This window comes from Bos indicus x Bos taurus, chromosome 13, assembly GCF_003369695.1.
Source record: "Bos indicus x Bos taurus breed Angus x Brahman F1 hybrid chromosome 13, Bos_hybrid_MaternalHap_v2.0, whole genome shotgun sequence".
Classification (NCBI taxonomy): Eukaryota; Metazoa; Chordata; class Mammalia; order Artiodactyla; family Bovidae; genus Bos; species Bos indicus x Bos taurus.
The window spans coordinates 30,017,931-30,035,995 of record NC_040088.1 but is presented as its reverse complement, the minus strand read 5'-3'; the positions used below and the strand labels follow the sequence as shown (position 1 = coordinate 30,035,995).

At 44.7% G+C, this 18,065-nt stretch overlaps 1 gene segment (V, D, J or C); it reads left to right on the top strand.

The window, feature by feature from the left end:
- The first annotated feature begins 395 nt into the window (after positions 1 to 395).
- Positions 396 to 17,530, top strand: LOC113902710. The segment is given in 6 exon segments: positions 396 to 459; positions 3,965 to 4,276; positions 5,364 to 5,684; positions 9,837 to 10,145; positions 16,998 to 17,312; positions 17,424 to 17,530. Coding segments are annotated over 6 exon segments (1,428 nt in total).
- Positions 17,531 to 18,065: the final 535 nt, after the last annotated feature.

Here is an 18,065-nt window from a genome sequence, read left to right as displayed (position 1 = left end):
CCCCCTAGTCCCTGCCGAGCCATCTGGAAGGGGTGCAGCAAAGAGTTCTTTTCTTCCTCCTCCTAGCTCCGAATGGGGTCCCAGGTGGCTCCTTTTGTGGGTCCTGTGTGCGTGCATAAGACAGTCCACGCCCAGGCCAGAGATAGCACACGCCTCCCACTGGAGACCTCAGGCTTCCTTGAGGTTTTGGGGTTTGGAAGGGGATGTGGGCCACAGTGACCACTTCTCTTACTGTGGCTTAAACCACTGCTCTAGGCCTGGGGGTGGGCAGGTGGTCAGGAATTGCGAGGCCCACCCCAGGCTGTCGGGAGACCAGGCAGTGGCTCATCCAGGGCTCGGAGCCACATCCAGCACTTGGAGCCAGCACATTCTAGGGACGCTGGGCACCTCCTGCCATGACTGCTACCCCTGGGCAGGCGCTGAGTGCCCTCCTGCTCACCCTCCTGCTGGGACTCACAGGTGAGCCTGAGCACTGCCCACAGAGACCCTCAGAGTGGGCGGGGATTACCCAGCTCAGCCACTCTGCTGCAGAAGAGGCTTAGCTGAGCTGTTTGCCTGCCTACCAGGGTGCTCTTCCTGTCTTTTCCTTAGTGTGGACCTTGTGGGTAATGGCGGTGAGGGGAGTTTTGTGGGGGGCAGGACGAGAAAGATGTGAAGGGAGGTGAAGGGCCTGGGGTCAGGTCAGGGGATGAAAGAGAAGCCCCACACTACCCAGTATCCCTGATGTCAACTCTGGTCTGAGTGGCTATCGGATCTAGCTTAGAGAGGGTGTGGGGGTGCAAAGACGGACGGATAGAGAGCCCCCGAATGATGGAGCCTCTGGTATCATGAAGAGAGTGCTGGACCCACACTCAGATGGACATGCTTATATCCCTCCTTAGTCATTCAGAGGCATTGTGACCTTGTGCAATTCACTAGACCTCTCTGAATCTCAGTTTCTTCTTCTGGAAAGTGGGGGTGATAATACCAGCCTCCCACAGCTGGGATGCAGTTGAAAATGAGCACACAGCCCTGGAAATGTTTTATAATCCACAGGGTGCAGTGTGCAGGAGGGAAGATGATTATCAGCAGGATCTACTCAAAGGAGAGCACGATGCAGAGCTGAGTGCCAAGGGGACAGGCTCCCACAGCCTCCTGAGCTGCCCTCCACCCCCTGTGCTGTCACTGCTGGTTTATTTGCCCTGCCCTCCAACACATACCTGCCCATTTGTTCCTCCAGGGCAGGAGTCCTGTCTGACACATCTCTGTGTCCCCTCAGCATCCAAGTCACATCCTCACTCAAAGTAGAGGCTCGGGGAATGTAGCAAAGACTCCAAGAGGTCCTTGTGCTCAGATCTCTGTAGGCTGTCCTGATGGGGAAGGAAGAGTCTAGTCCTGCAGTTGTCAGGATGACTCCAGGAGATAGATCCTGGGTGAGGAGCAGGAGTACTCTGCCATCCTCCTAGCTTGTGAGGATGTATGAAGCTGCCTCCAGTGGAGAGAGTCCCCCTGTCCCTGGAGGTGAACAAGCAGAGGATGGAGGCTTAGGAGGTGTTAACGAGAAGGATCTGAGGTGGAGAGCCAGCCATGCCTTGCAGTGATTCTTGGCTTCTCGGTTATGTCCAAAGTGGAAATCTTGATTCCTCACCAAACCTCTCAGTTCAACTTAAAATGTCACCTCCTCCAGGAATCCTTTTCTGACTGCCTCTCCAAAAGAAGTCCTCCAGGCATTTTCTATGTCAGCACTCTTTGGGTTTCCCTGAAATCACTGAAGTGAGAAATAGATTTAAGTGACTAGATCTGATAGACAGAGTGCCTGATGAACTATGGACAGAGGTTCATAACATGGTACAGGAGACAGGGAGCAAGACCATCCTCAAGAAAAAGAAATGCAAAAAAGCAAAATGGTTGTCTGAGGAAGCCTTGCAAGTAGCTGTGAAAAGAAGAGAGGCGAAAGGCAAAGGAGAAAAAGAAAGATATACCCATTTGAATGCAGAGTTCTAAAGAATAGCAAGGACGGATAAGAAAGCTTTCCTCAATGATCAATGCAAACAAATAGAGGAAAACAATAGAGTGGGAAAGACTAGAGATCTCTTCAAGAAAATTAGAGATACCAAGGGAGCATTTCATGCAAAGATAGGTACAATAAAGTACAGAAATGGTATGGACCTAACAGAAGCAGAAGATATTAAGAAGAGGTGGCAAGAATACACAGAAGAACTGTACAAAAAAGATATTCACAACCCAGATAACCACGAAGGTGTGATCACTCACACTTACCTAGAGCCGGACATCCTGGAATGTGAAGTCCACTCACATGGTGGGCCTTAGGAAGCATCATTACGAACAAAGCTAGTGGAGGTGATGAAATTCCAGTGGAGCTATTTCAAATCCTAAAAGATGATGCTGTGAAAGTGCTGCACTCAATATGCCAGCAAATTTGGAAAACTCAGGAGTGGCCAAAGGACTGGAAAAGGTCAGTTTTCATTCCAATCCCAAAGAAAGGCAATGCCAAAGAATGCTCAAACTACCACACAATTGCACTCATCTCACACACTAGTAAAGTAATTCTCAAAATTCTCCAAGCCAGGCTTCAGCAATACGTGAACCATGAACTTCCAGATGTTCAAGCTGGTTTTAGAAAAGGCAGAGGAACCAGAGATCAAACTGCCAACATCCGCTGGATCATTGAAAAAGCAAGAGAGTTCCAGAAAAACATCTATTTCTGTTTTATTGACTATGCCAAGCCTTTGACTATGTGGATCACAAGAAACTGTGGAAAATCCTGAAAGAGATGGGAATACCAGACCACCTGACCTGCCTCTTGAGAAACCTGTATGCAGGTCAGGAAGCAACAGTTAGAAGTGGACATGGAACAACAGACTGGTTCCAAATAGGAAAAGGAGTACATCAAGGCTGTATATTGTCACCCTGCTTTTTTAACTTGTATGCAGAGTACATCATGAGAAACGCTGGACTGGAAGAAGCGCAAGCTGGAATCAAGATTGCCGGAAGAAGTATCAGTAACCTCAGATATGCAGATGACATCACCCTTATGGCAGAAAGTAAAGAAGAACTAAAGAACCTCTTGATGAAAGTGAAAGAGGAGAGTGAAAAAGTTGGCTTAAAGCTCAACATTCAGAAAACTAAGATCATGGCATCTGGTCCCATCACTTCATGGCAAATAGATGGGGAAACAGTGGAAACAGTGTCAAACTTTACTTTTTGGGCTCCAAAATCACTGCAGATGGTGACTGCAGCCATGAAATTAAATGACGCTTACTCCTTGGAAGGAAAGCCATGACCAACCTAGACAGCATATTAAAAAGCAGAGACATTACTTTGCCAACAAAGGTCTGTCTAGTCAAGGCTATGGTTTTTCCAGTGGTCATGTATGGATGTGAGAGTTGGACTATAAAGAAAGCAGAGCACCCAAGAATTAATGCTTTTGAACTGTGGTGTTGGAGAAGACTCTTGAGAGTCCCTTGGACTGCAAGGAGATCCAACCAGTCCATCCTAAAGGAGATCAGTCTCGGGTGTTTATTAGAGGGACTGATGTTGAAGCAGAAACTCCAATACTTTGGCCACCTGATGCGGAGAGCTGACTCATTGGAAAAGACCCTGATGCTGGGAAAGAATGAAGGCAGGAGGAGAAGGGGACAACAGAGGATGAGATGGTTGTACGGTATCACCGACAATGGACATGGGTTTGGGTGGACTCCGGTAGTTGGTGATGGACAGGGAGGCCTGGCGTGCTGCAGTTCATGGGGTCGCAAAGACTCGGACATGACTGAGCAACTGAACTGAATTGAAATCACTGAGGCCTGGTTGTAATTCTATATTTGTTTGTTTACTTTTTAGCATCTTTTGGTTCCCTGAGCTGGAACCAGACAGGATACATAGTTAGTCCCCATGGCCACACACACCACAGCAGCAGTCGGATGTGCTGGCTCTCAGCATGCAGTCACAGCCATCTCTTTCCTAGGTGGGCAGCCCTCCATCTCTCTGGTGGGCCCGACTCGCAGGACAACCCCTGAGAATTCAGTGCCTTTCAACTGCACTGCTGGTCCCTTCAGCTCCTCAGACTTCAATGTTACCTGGATGAAGGACAGAGATGAGCATCCAGCCTCGGCTCAGCGCCTAGTGACCGACAACAAAGGCAATTACTCCGTCACCAGTAAGGTGTGGGTGACCCTGTCCCGCCAAGATATCTTGTCGGTGATGACCTGCGAAGTCACACACCGGGCCCTGGCCGAGCCCCTGCGGAGGAGCATGAACCTCTCCCGCGTACTCCAAGGTGCGAGGGCGGGAGGCTGGGTAGGCGCATGGCTTTCCTGGCAGCACTGGCTTTCTCAGTGTTTTACACAAAGCCCCATTTCACAGTTGGGAAATTGGATTTCCGCCTCACAATGTCTGATCCCAGGGTCAGTTCAGTTCAGTTCAGTTCAGTCTCTCAGTCGTGTCCGACTCTTTGCGACCCCATGAATTGCAGCACGCCAGGCTTCCCTGTCCATCACTAACTCTCGGAGTTCACTCAAACTCACGTCCATCGAGCTGGTGATGCCATCCAGCCATCTCATCCTCTGTCGTCCCCTTCTCCTCCTGCCCCCAATCCCTCCCAGCATCAGAGTCTTTTCCAATGAGTCAACTCTTCGCATGAGGTAGCATTATTAAAGACACAGGTTTCAGGGGCCAGCTATCTGGGTTTAGTCCTGAGTGTACCACTTCATGATCTGTGTGCTCCTCTGGAAGTTACTGAGCCTCCTTGTGCCTCAGTTTCCCCTTAGAATGAGAATAAATTGTCACCTATCTTGTAGGTTTCATGTGAGGATTAAATGAACAATTTCTTGTGAAGCACCTAGAACACTGCTTGTCACAAGGAAAATTGTTTATATATATTTGATTTTATTATTACTGTCTGGACTAAGCTTCCATCCCAAATATCTTTTTTCTATTAATACAATTACTATTTTTTAACTTTAAATATGTATTATTTATTCAACACAAATGAATTAATTCATCCATGAATATCTACTGTGTGGCAGGCACTGTTCTGGGTGGTAGGGATATAGAAATGAATAAAACTAAGTCCTGGTTCTCATGAAAATCATTGTTTATAATTCTTAAAATATTGCATGATATGAAATATTTCAAATGCACAGGGAGTAACATAGCAAACGCCCACGTACTATTAGCCATATTTAGTGAATGTTAGCACTTAGCTCTATTTGCCTTACATTGAGCATACAGAAAAGTTTTTTTTTAAAAAAAAGGTAACTGATTTAAGAATGAGAGTTCTAGGGTTGGTTCCTGGGAGAGAAAGACATAGAGGGCAGGGGGCAGGGATAATTTCAGAAGGCATTCCTTTCTGTTTCTGTGTTTAGTTGTCCCCACCCTGAAGATCACCACCAAGCCCTCTGCGATGCAAATCCGTGTGCATCAGAGAGTGAATCTCACGTGTCATGTGAGCCACTTCCATCCTCCCCACCTGCACCTCACCTGGATGGAGAATAGGCACAAGGTGCAGACCGTGGAGTCCCCCCAGGTCACCAGAAACCCAGATGGGACCTACTCTCTGCAGCACACCTGGCAAGCAGAGGCTACGCTGGATGGGAGAGAGTTTGCCTGCTGGGTGGTCCAGGATGAGCAGCCCCCAGTCCAGGCCAACATCACCCTGCGGGCTCAGGCATCCAGACTGGGGAAAGGTGGGTGCAGCCTCTTGCTAGCCCCTCTGAGCAGCCAGGCTGGGAAAGTCAGGTGCGAAAATACTTGCCGTCTGCCTGGAGTGCAGACAGCAGTGGGTCAGGGACTCGAGGTAGCAAGGGATGAAGGTGAAGGAAGAGAAGATGCCCTGGGATTGTGATAAAACTCTCGAGAATTCATCCCCAAACTCCACTCCTCCTTCCTCTGTTAGTCTCTCAGTCGTGCCCGACTCTTTGTGACCCTATGGACTATAGTCTACCAGGCTCCTCTGTCCATAGGATTTCCCAGGCAAGAAAACTGAAGTGGGTTGCCATTTCCTTCTCCAGGGGATCTTCCCGACCCAGGGAGTGAACCCCGGGTCTCCTGCATTGCAGGCAGATTCTTTATCATCTGAGCCACCAGGGAAGCCCTCCAACCCCTACATCCTTTTTAAGAAGGAGGAGTGGGACTTCCTTCTTCAATTCCATGCACTCTTCAGGTTGAATGTTCTCTGTTTTAACACTTAGGTACAGAAAACAGTAGATACTAAGGACAGCTAGAAATCAAAATCCCTTCCAGAAAGGTGATAATCAAGACTGGTTCATCTGACAGTTTCTAGGAGTTGATTTTAAAGAGTGGCCAGAATTCTTGACAGGATTACCTGGGAAGTTGGAGGGTGCAGGGGCAGGCTTCTCATTCTCTCTTTTTTTGCTATCTCTTTTGCTCATTTGTTTGCTCTCTATCACTTCTGTCTCAGGCTATTTTTTCTCTCTTCTCCCCTCCTCTGTCCCTCATTTTTCTTCTCCTTCCCTTTTCCCTCTTTCTCTTCCTTGTTGTTGTTTTAGTTGCTAAGTCATGTCTGATACTTTTTCGACCACGTGGACTGTAGCCTTGCAGGCTCCTCTGTCCATGGGATTTCCCAGGCAGGAATACTGGAGTGGGTTGTCATCTCCTTCTCCAAAGAATCTGCCCCACCAGGGATTGAATCCACATCTCCTGGATTGGTAGGTGAATTCTTTATTACTGGGCCACAAGGGAAGCCCCTTTCTCTCTGTGTATGCTTGGTAAGTCGCTTCAGTTGTGTCTGACTCTTTGCGACCCTGTAGACTTTGCCCACCAGGCTCCTCAGTCCATGGGAATTCTCCAGGCAAGAATACTGGAGTTGGTTGCCACGTCCTTCTCCAGGGGATCTTCCCAACCCAAGAACTGAACCCATATCTCTAATGTCTACCTGCACTGGCAGGCGGGCTCTTTAACACTAGCTCCACTTGAGACTCTTTTAAATCTAAATCTATCTTCTCTGAACCTTTTGTGTGCTAGATGACATTCTCCACTAGAGGGAGCTGCCCACCAGCCCTTCAAACCCTGGGGCCAGATCTGCTTTCCCTGGTCCTGGTGAATCAGCTTGGGAGAATGAGTGACTGGGCCAGAGGGGCTGTGTTGGGGAGGGGAGAAGAGACAGGAATATTGGAAATGGCCAGACCTGGACCAGCCAAGGGTGAACCAGAATCCACTGACAGCTCTCCAGAACAACAGGAAGTGGGATAAGATAACTCCCTACAGGCAGTGTGAGCTACTTGGTCTTTAGCACCAGCAAAAGGGCAGACAGGTTGCTGGGCTGCAAAACCACACATCTTCACAACAGGAGCACTGACCCTGCATTCGATCTCTCCCTGAAAGAACTGGCCTTTTCTGCTAACTCCGAGAATTCTCAGGGGGCAACGAGCCTATTACCTTTCGACTTCTCCATGGCCTTTTTTTTCTTGTCTAGAGGAAATGAGAAAAATGTCCACCCAGCAGGATATACAGTCTATGTGAAAAACTCCAAACTGCTCCTTTCTGACCAGAAGCAAGTTACATTATTTCGTTTTTTACTCATGCTGAGGTTTTTCTCTCTGTCTTATTTTTCTCCTTCGCCTGCATACATGTGTCTGACCCACTACTGCAAGGTTAGCCCCCTGAGAACATCACTTTGATTCTACCACCCCTCTGTGCAGCTGTTTGATGTGCCCTCTGGTCTGCAGTGGGGAAAGGGCAGCTTCTTTTTCTGGCATCAGGCCCTCTTCTGTTTGGTGTTCAGGTGCTTTTGCTGTAACACCTCCTCAGCCTGACCCCTAAACCCCTTCTTCAGCTCCCACCCCTTACACACTCCCAGTCCGTGCATCTGGTCATGTTCACTGACTCCTGTAGGGCATTACTGTGTGCCAGGCCTCTCACATATGTTGTCTGACATAATACAGTTGGGACAGGCAGGAGAGGAGCAGGTCTCAGGGGTCTCAAATAGTAGAACTTGGATTCAAAGGCAGGGCTGTCTGCTCACCAGTTCAATGTGTTTTCAGAAATTTCTCCCCCCTCCATCCTGCCTAGGCATACAAATATTAGTGTTATCTCAAGTCTTTTGTAAATTTCCCTCTTAAATACTCTGTATCATATTTATTTCCTTCTAAACTGTCATATCTGCCCACATCATTCCGTTCTCATAGTTGGCCCTGAAACTTTGGGACCTCTTCCAAGTCCAGACCAGGGTTCTGTCCATTTAGGCCTCTCCTCCGTGCTGAGACTCTCTCAGCCCTGAAGCAGACACAGGCTCTTATTTTCGGAGTGGCCAGATTTCTGAGTCCAATGGATCGGTATCATCTGGCAGGGTTGCCACAGGCATTCTGCGACCTCAGGCAAAGCACTGCCCTTCCTGAGCTCCGTTTCCTCCTCTGAGCGAGAACAGTTATGCCCTCCAGGTGGGAACCAGCTAGGGCTCCTTCCTTTGACCCATGCTTGGCATCTAGATATTGGGGTGCACAGAGGGTGCTTTTTGATGATCGTGATGGCAGTCTCTCTGATGCCCAGACCATGCTGGGTTGAAAGCAGGAAAATGCTGAAGTTCACTATTATTATGGAGAAGCTATGGAGAAACAGAGGCAGCTTCAGTGTAACAGAAAGAGGCCTTGATTTGGAGTCTGTGACGGGAATGTGAGTTCTGTTTGCTGTGAGGCCCTTGGGTGAGTTACTAATCTTCTCAGCCTTTTTCCCTTTAACATTAGGAATGCAATTAAAAATAATTCTTTAGGTGACTGTCATGAGTATTTGATGATAATAATTATCATTTGGGACTTCCCTGGTGTCTCAAATGGTAAAAAAAATCTGCCTGCAATGTGGGAGACCCAGGTTCGATCCCTGGGTTGGGAAGATACCCTTGAGAAGGAAATGGCAACCCACTCCAGTATGCTTGCCTGGAAAATCCCATGGACAGAGGAGCCTGGCAAGCTCCACAGGGTCACAAAGAGTCGGACATGACTGAGCAGCTAACACTCACACTCACACAATTGTGTTTATAGAGTGATTATAAATGATAATTATTTATAATTATCTCATATGCTTTACTAGTTATTGTATATTATTTTTAAACTAACACTGGGCATTAAGAATCATCCCCATGTCACAGATGAGGAAACTGAGTTAAGTTGTCATGCAGTGGAAGGACTGGGAATGCAAACTTGGGCTGAGTGTGACCCCAAATCCTATGCTCCTACCCCTTCTCTGTGCTGTTGTTATTGTTGTTCAGTCGCCAACTTGTGTCCAACTCTTTGCAACCCCATGAACTGCAGCCACCAGGCCTCCCTGTCCCTCACCATCCCCCAGAGTTTGCCCAAGTTCACGTCCATTAAATTCTCTGTGCTGCCTGCCTTCATATGACCTGTCCTGAGAGCAGTGATACACCCTTCCCTGTCCCAGGACTGAGGGAAGAGCTGAGTCTGGCCACTGAGCACAGACCCTGAGTCCTTACTTTCTGGCTAAGAACCCTGGTTCTACTGGCCAGTTTTGGAACTTAGACAAGGTACTTAGGCTCTGGACCTCAGTGTCTTCATCAGCAAAACGAGAATAGGAGCAGCTCCCTCCTCCTAGGTTTGCAGTGAGGACTAGGGTTAGGTCTCAAAGTCAGCAAGCAGTGTTGTGAGGTGTGGGTGGGAGTCAGGTCTCTTTGCAAACTGCTGTTGTCCCTGTAGCTTCATTTTGTCTGGCCTCTGATATCAGCTTCATAGTTGAACTCCTGTCAGAATGCAACCTACAAATACTGTGGAAGATGAGATGGTGAGGCTTGTCAGTGGAGATGCTGAGGGTTTGTTTGTACTGGGTTTGGGCTCCTCTGTACCTTCTCACAGGCTGGGTCTCCTCTACAGGCATGAGCAGCTACTCTTCTGCCCTGCAAGGCCCCTTTCAGCGCTCTGAGCCAGGCACAAACATCCAACTGACCTTCACATCCTCTGGATTCTCCACGGGTCAGGTTACTGTGACCTGGCTTAAAAATTCCCACCAGCTGTTAAAGTCCCAGACCAGCGTCCACCCTCGTGGAGACACCTACAATGTGACCAGCAGTGTGGTCATCCTTCTGCAGGCTGACGACGTGCATTCCCTTGTCCACTGCCAAGTCAAGCACATGTCCATACTGGTTTCCCAGAAAACCATCAGACTGGAGCAGTACCTCCGTGGTAAGGATGTTCTCTTTGTCCAGATGGCTTAGTGCAGAGTCAGGCTGGAAGTTTTCTGAGTCTTGGTTTCCTTGACTGATACATGGGACATCCCCTCACTTTGTTGTGGCAAGAATTCAGCATAATGAAACTGGTAAAGTAATTAACACATCTCTTGCTCGTATCAATCACAGAGAAGTGGCAATTATTATTACTCACATTTACTATTCATATCACCTCTCAGAACTCAGTTTATTCAGCTGTAAAATGGAGACAACATATCTTCTGGGAATTGAATTTTATTATGTTAATTAATATATATTAATTTTATTTATATATATAAATTTATAATTTTTATATGAAAAGAATTTAAAGGCCTTTGTGAACTTCTAAATTTTAGGTAGAATGATGACTGTTTTTATACTCATATGTAGGGAAGGGCCTAATTTTCTTTGTTTTTTTAGACCATTCACATTTTTTAATATAAATTTATGTATTTTAATTGGAGGCTAATTACTTTACACTATTGTATTGGTTTTGCCATACATCAACATGAATCCATGACGGGTATACACATGTTCCCCATCCTGAGCCCCCCCCTCCTCCCTCCCCATACCACCCCTCTGGGTCATCCCAGTGTACCAGCCCCAAACAACCAGTATCACGTATTGAACCTGGACTGGCGATTCATTTCATATATGATATTATACATGTTTCAATGCCATTCTCCCTAATCATCTCACCCTTGCCCTCTCCCACAGAGTCCAAAAGACTGTTCTACACATCTGTGTCTCTTTTGCTGTCTTGCATACAGGGTTATCGTTACCATCTTTCTAAATTCCATATATATGCATTAGTATACTGTATTGGTATTTTTCTTTCTGGCTTACTGCACTCTGTATAATAGGCTCCAGTTTCATCCACCTCATTAGAACTGATTCAAATGTATTCTTTTTAATGACTGAGTAATACTCCATTGTGTATACGTACCACTGCTTTCTTATCCATTCATCTGCTGATGGACATCCAGGTTGCTTCCATGTCCTGGCTATTATAAACAGTACTGCGATAAACATTGGGGTACATGTGTCTTTTTCAATTCTGGTTTCCTCGTTGTGTATGCCCAGCAGTGGGATTGCTGGGTTGTATGGCGGTTCTATTCCAGTTTTTTAAGGAATCTCCACACTGTTCTCCATAGTGGCTGTACTAGTTTGCATTCCCACCAACAGTGTAAGTGGGTTCCCTTTTCCACACACCCTCTCCAGCATTTATTGCTTGTAGACTTTTGGATAGCAACCATTCTGACTGGCATGAAATGGTACCTCATTGTGGTTTTGATTTACATTTCTCTGATAATGAGTGATGCTGAGCATCTTTTCATGTGTTTGTTAGCCATCTGTATGTCTTCTTTGGAGAAGTGTCTGTTTAGTTCTTTGGCCCATTTTTTGATTGGGTCATTTATTTTTCTGGAATTGAGCTGCAGGAGTTGCTTGTATATTTTTGAGATTAATTCTTTGTCAGTTGCTTCATTTGCTATTATTTTCTCCCACTCTGAAGGCTGTCTTTTCACCTTGCTTATAGTTTCCTTTGTTGTGCAGAAGCTTTTAACTTTAATTAGGTCCCATTTGTTTATTTTTGCTTTTATTTCCAATATTCTGGAAAGTGGGTCATAGAGGATCCTGCTGTGATTTATGTCGGGGAGTGTTTTGCCTATGTTCACCTCTAGGAGTTTTATAGGTTTTGGTCTTATGTTTAGATCTTTAATCCATTTTATTTTTGTGTATGGTATTAGAAAGTGTTCTAGTTTCATTCTTTTACAAGTGGTTGACCAGTTTCCCCAGCACCATTTGTTAAAGAGATTGTCTTTTCTCCATTGTATATTCTTGCCTCCTTTGTCAAAGATAAGGTGTCCATAGGTGCGTGGATTTATCTCTGGGCTTTCAATTTGTTCCATTGATCTATATTTCTGTCTTTGTGCCGGTACCATACTGTCTTGATGACTGTGGCTTTGTAGTAGAGCCTGAAGTCAGGCAGGTTGATTCCTCCAGTTCCATTCTTCTTTCTCAAGATTGCTTTGGCTATTCGAGGTTTTTTTATATTTCCATACAAATTGTGAAATTATTTGTTCTAGCTCTGTGAAAAATACCATTGGTAGCTTGATAAGGATTGCTTTGGGTTGTATACTCATTTTCACTATATTGATTCTTCTGATCCATGAACACAGTATATTTCTCCATCTATTAGTCCTCTTTGATTTCTTTCACCAGTGTTTTATAGTTTTCTATATATAGGTCTTTTGTTTCTTTAGATAGACATATTCCTAAGTATTTTATTCTTTTCATTGCAATGGTGAATGAAATTGTTCCCTTAATTTCTCTTTCTGTTTTCTCATTATTAGTGTATAGGAATGCAAGGGATTTCTGTGTGTTGATTTTATATCCTGCAACTTTACTATATTCATTGATTAGCTCTAGTAATTTTCTGGTGGAGTCTTTAGGATTTTCTATGTAGAGGATGATGTCATCTGCAAACAGTGAAAGTTTTACTTCTTCTTTTCCAATTTGGATTCCTTTTATTTCTTTTTCTGCTCTGATTTCTGCGGCCAAAACTTCCAATTTTCATCTGTATTTTTTAGAGAAGGTTAATTTTTGTTTTCTTGGCCTGGATCAGGCCTCACTGCTGCTGCTGCTGCTGTTGCTAAGTCACTTCAGTTGTGTCCGACTGTGTGCGACCCCATATACAGCAGCCCACAAGGCTCCCTGTCCCTGGGATTCTCCAGGCAAGAACACTGGAGTGGGTTGCCATTTCCTTCTCCAATGCATGAAAGTGAAATGTTAAAGTGAAGTTGCTCAGTCGTGTCCGACTCTTAGCGACCCCATGGACTGCAGCCTCCCTCCATGGGATTTTCCAGAAAAGAATACTGGAGTGGGTTGCCATTGCCTTCTCTGTGATCAGGCCTTGACTGGTCTGCAAATAACATGATTTGAAATTCTTTCATATAATGCCTAATAGGAGCTTAGTGATAATCTCATTATTTTCAACAATTCTAAAGCCCAGAGGAGGTAAGTGAGTTGTCCAAGTTTGCATGCACAACAGTAAAATTAATTTCTTAAATATTTATAGGACTTTAAAGTTTACAAAATATTTTCCTCATTTTATGCTATTCTTGTGGAATAAAATACATCATTTTACATGGATAAAATATTGATATTAATGACATTGTCAATATACACACTTGTGTGGATTGACTTATTTAATGTGTACAACCGCCCTGTACTGTTTATCCCATTCATGATTTTATAGAAGGAAACTGAGTTTGTAAGAAGTGAAGGTTGCCTGAGGATATGAAGCTGCTGAGTGAGAGAACTTGGATGTGAATTCAGGCTTTTCGGACTCCACCATTCACCAGCTGTGGGACCTCCTGCTGGTTGTTTAAGTTCTCTGAGTGTTGGGATCGCTGACTGTAAAATAGGAAAATGATACTGCAGGGACTCCCCCTTATCTGAAAATTTTTATATAATTCCCTGGAGTTAGAACAATTGTATAGAGAAGCAAATAGATAATAAGAATATTCACCATAAATTGATTATTTATAAATTATATTAATCAAACTAACAAAAATTAAACACAGAAAAAAATATTAAAAGCAGCAAGGAAAAAGCAACACAAAGCGTACAGGAGAATCCCCATAAAGTTAACAGCTGATCTTTCTGCAGAAACTCTGCAGGCCAGAAGGAAGTGGCAGGATATATTTAAAGTAATGACAGAGAAAAACCTACAGCCAAGATTACTCTACACAGCAAGGGTCTCATTCAGCTTCAGTGGAGAAATCAAAAGCTTTTCAGACAAGCAAAAGTTAAGAGAATGCAGCACTACCAAACCAGATTTACAACAAATGCTAAAGAAACTTCTCTAGCCAGGAAACACAAGAGAAGAAAAAGACCTATAAAAACAAACCTAAAACAATTAAGAAAACGCTAATAGGAACATATATATTAATAATTACTTTAAATGTAAGTGGATTAAATGCTCCAACTAAAAGACACAGACTGATTGAATGGATAAAAAAGAAGATCCATATATATGCTGTATGCAAGAGACCCACTTCAGACCTTGGGACACATGCAGACTGAAAGTGAGGAGATGGAAAAATAGATTAACCTCCTCTTTAAATCCTTACTGCTCATCACTGCCTGCATCAGGTTGGGCTTGCAACTACAGAAATAATTTTGTGTTGTTGTCTGGATTTCCTTGGAGGCAAAGCCTGAAATGAGGTGTTAGGTACAGGTGGTTAGGAGACGATTTAGTGAGACTGGGATAAGAGATGGAATGAGTGACACAAGGAAGAAGGGACACCCCAGAAAAGGTGAGTTATTGACCTGGGGGCCCCTGTGGATGACTGAGGCTTACTGCCACTGGGGACCCTCTGAGAAACTCTATAGACTATTCCTCAGGAGTGTCCATAGAGGAGGGAGCTGGAATGTGCCTTCAGGGGCTTTTGGGTGGCATTTCATGGTTGTGGAGAAATTCAGATGCAGAGCATTGAGGAAGAGCTTCAGGAATCTGAAATAGAACGTGGCACCACCCAGCACCAATGGGCTGAGGTCAGGTGGCTACAAGAGGTGGTGTGGAGCCCAGAAACCCTCTGCTTTAGGAGGAGGGTCTTTCCTTGACTGAAGTATGGCAAGCATCAGACCACACCGTGCAATTAGAACCCTAATTCACTGTTGCTAAGTGAAATCAGAGATTTGGCAAAGTGTATTTCAAGTAATTGATGTAAATGATGTGTTAGAACTGCTGGGGTCTCAGGTGAATTTTCTGGCCTTAAAAGATGAAAGAAGATGGAAAATTTCTATGATCCTAATGATTCTGTGGGCACTTTGAAAGATAACATTCTGGTTTAAAAATGCATGCCCCTTAAAATTGACAGAATAGTCAAATGATTTCAAATAATTTTTAAAAATTAACTTTTAGGCTGTGAGTGTGAAATTTGAAATGTAGGGTTTGATGGTATTGGCATATGTTTTTTAGGAAAATATTATGCCAACTTCCTTACGCTCCCAACACTTGTTTCTTCTAAAAGTTGGTGCATAGTTGTCATTATATGCTGCTGTGCTCAGTCACTTATTTGTGTCCAACTCTTTGTGACTCCATGGACTGCAACTTGCTGGGCTCCTCTGTCCATAGAATTCTCCAGGCAAGAATACTGGAGTGGGTTGCCATGCCCTTCTCCAGGGGATCTTCCCAACCCAGGGATTGAACCTCTGTCTCCTGCATTGCAGGCAGATTCTTTATCATTGAGCCACTGGGGAAGCCCAGTTGTCATTATATTCTATGTTTAATTAAAAGGTAAATTAAATAAAAATACTTGTATAATTGAAATGTTGTTCATGTTCAAGTTTGAATCAATTCCTTTTTGACAATTTCATTGAAATGGAGGCCTGAGTTGTGTAGGGTCCTTCTATTGGCTTTTTGTTGTCTTTTCTGATACCAAGTAGCACTTTGTGTTTATACCATTTGGTTGTGAAGAATAAATAGCACATGCACAGTGACTCAAGCTCTGTGCTCAGCACATGGGAGCAAATATCATCAGCTGGGTTTTGGTCTCTGTCCTCCCAACATTGTCCTGAATATCTTGCAGCCCAGAGAACTCACTGGTGGCTAGAATGGTCTATCTGAGACCCTCCATGCTCTTATTGGTCCTTGTCAGCCCCATGGCACTTGCTTGGTGGTACCTTGTTCTGGCCTGTCCTCCAGGCACTGCCTAGTTACCAGGCCATCACAATCCCTTCTCTGGATTTTGCTCTTTGCTTGGTAGGAATCCCTGCCCGTGGGCTGAAGGGGAAAGAATGACAAGAGATAGGGACATTCTAGGGATAGTGACAGGGACATTCTGGGGATGGTGTCTTGCTTGGCTGTCCCACCTATGAGCAGCATCATAGATGCAAGCATATAGGTCAAGGTGAATTGAGTATAAAAGAAATAATATTGGGGGAACAAACATACTCTTAGTTCTTTCAAATTGTACTACATGAAGAGTTATTTTCTCTACCCTAGACCAAGAGCCAAAGTCTGTATAACTAGACCCCTCAAGCTTAGACAATTTCGAATAAGAGTGTGGGAAACAAAGAGGTGACGGGCACAAGGTCTTGCATTTGACAATGGTGTCAGTGCAGGGACCAGAATCTGATGCTCACATCCCTTACTTTAATTTAGTGCTGTGTATTCCTATGAATTCTACTGAAACCCTTAATGTGTTTTTTAGCATTTAAAAATTTCTCCAATTTTCTTTAGTATGCATACATTTTCTTCACAGCTAAAAAGTCTGGTTGAAAAAATTCTAGAAGTTGTTAGGTCATAATTCCCAGGAGCCTGCAACCATAAATGATTATAGCCTTATAGTTTGGGTGTCAGCATAGCGAATGTTAAAACATACTGTCTCTGGTGGAACCCCTGCTTTGCCACCTGTGACCTTGGGTAAATACTTAACTTCTCCAAAAGTAAGCTCCTTTCTATGTCAAATATTAGTATCCTGCAGTCATGAAGATTAGAGGCTAGGAATCTTCATCAAGTCATAGAGTAAGTCTACTGATTCATAGGTTCTTAAATGACATTCAGGTTCACCTTTTCCTATTGAATGTCCACAGTGGAAAAGAAAGGAAAGATTAAGATGGATTCATCATTCCATGCTTCCGTCCAAGCATGCATTCACTCATGCACTTACTTATGCATGCATTTGTTAACCAATACCTAACTCCTCTATGGTAGGCCCTGAGCAGAGGACCTCTATCTTTAGGGAGCTTGCCGGTTCCCATGGTGAACTTCCTATAATACTTGTCTGCTTTCTTTGGGCTGTGACAGTCCCCCCTACAGTGACTGTGTCCCAGTCTTCACACTCCTTGGACATGGTGGCAGTTACCTGCCACGTGCAGAGATTCTATCCACAGAATGTGCATCTCAGCTGGTTGGAGAACTGCCATAGGTTCAAGGGAGCTGTGCAACCCTTGTCCAAGCAGAATAGTGATGGGACCTACACCTTGGAAAGCTTGCATCTGGTGAATGCCTCAGTGCGGGAGTCTGAACATGTACTTACCTGTAAAGTGCAGCATGAGACCCAGCCTCCCATCCAGGCCAGCCTCATACTGTCCACAGCAGTGCAGGACACATACAAATTCCTTGGGAGCACAGGTAAGCTTACCCCTACACCTGTGAGCAACTGGGTGGCCTCTGTCTCCAAGTGGAATGAGGTATTAACTCACAGAGTCCCGTTTTATATCTCCTCTGCCCCTTGTCACTTAGGTCCAGAGATGCCTGCCCTTATCTTGATGGCTTTCCTCCTGGGCTTCAAAGTGGTGCTGGTGATCAGTTTCATAGCCGCCTATTTTCACAGGTGGTGGAACCTGTAACAGGTGAGGTGGTGGCAGTCTTATTCTTTAAGGAAGGAGATCAGAGCCACCTTCCTGGGGTGGCAAGAGGAGTCAAGGCAAGCTCAAATATCTTATGGCAATCCAGCTTCAAAGGAGAGATGGGAACAGACTTATTTTCTCCAAATGTGTCTTGGAATTTCAGAGGTTTCCAACTCTCATTATTCTGTGCCTGGGAATTTGAAGTTTTTACAATTAAGTTAGTTGGGACCTGGCAGGTGAGAGTCCAAGGTATGTAGGACACTGGAGGTGAGGGTCCACAGTCAAAAAAGTTTGAGACCCAAACTCCAAAGAGCCCTTCCATAGACTGTTGTATATTCATTTATCACATGGTGTATCCTCGGAATGAATAAGGAAAGTGTTACTAAAATCAACTTATGGAACCTATCTTGGGGACTTGGATGTGCTATGTAATAATACAGATGGATGTGGGATGGGAGAGACTTTAGAACTCAGAAAGAGGTGTTTGGGGCTTCATTCTGGTCAGCACCATGAACCCAGGCCAAGCAAAGTGCCT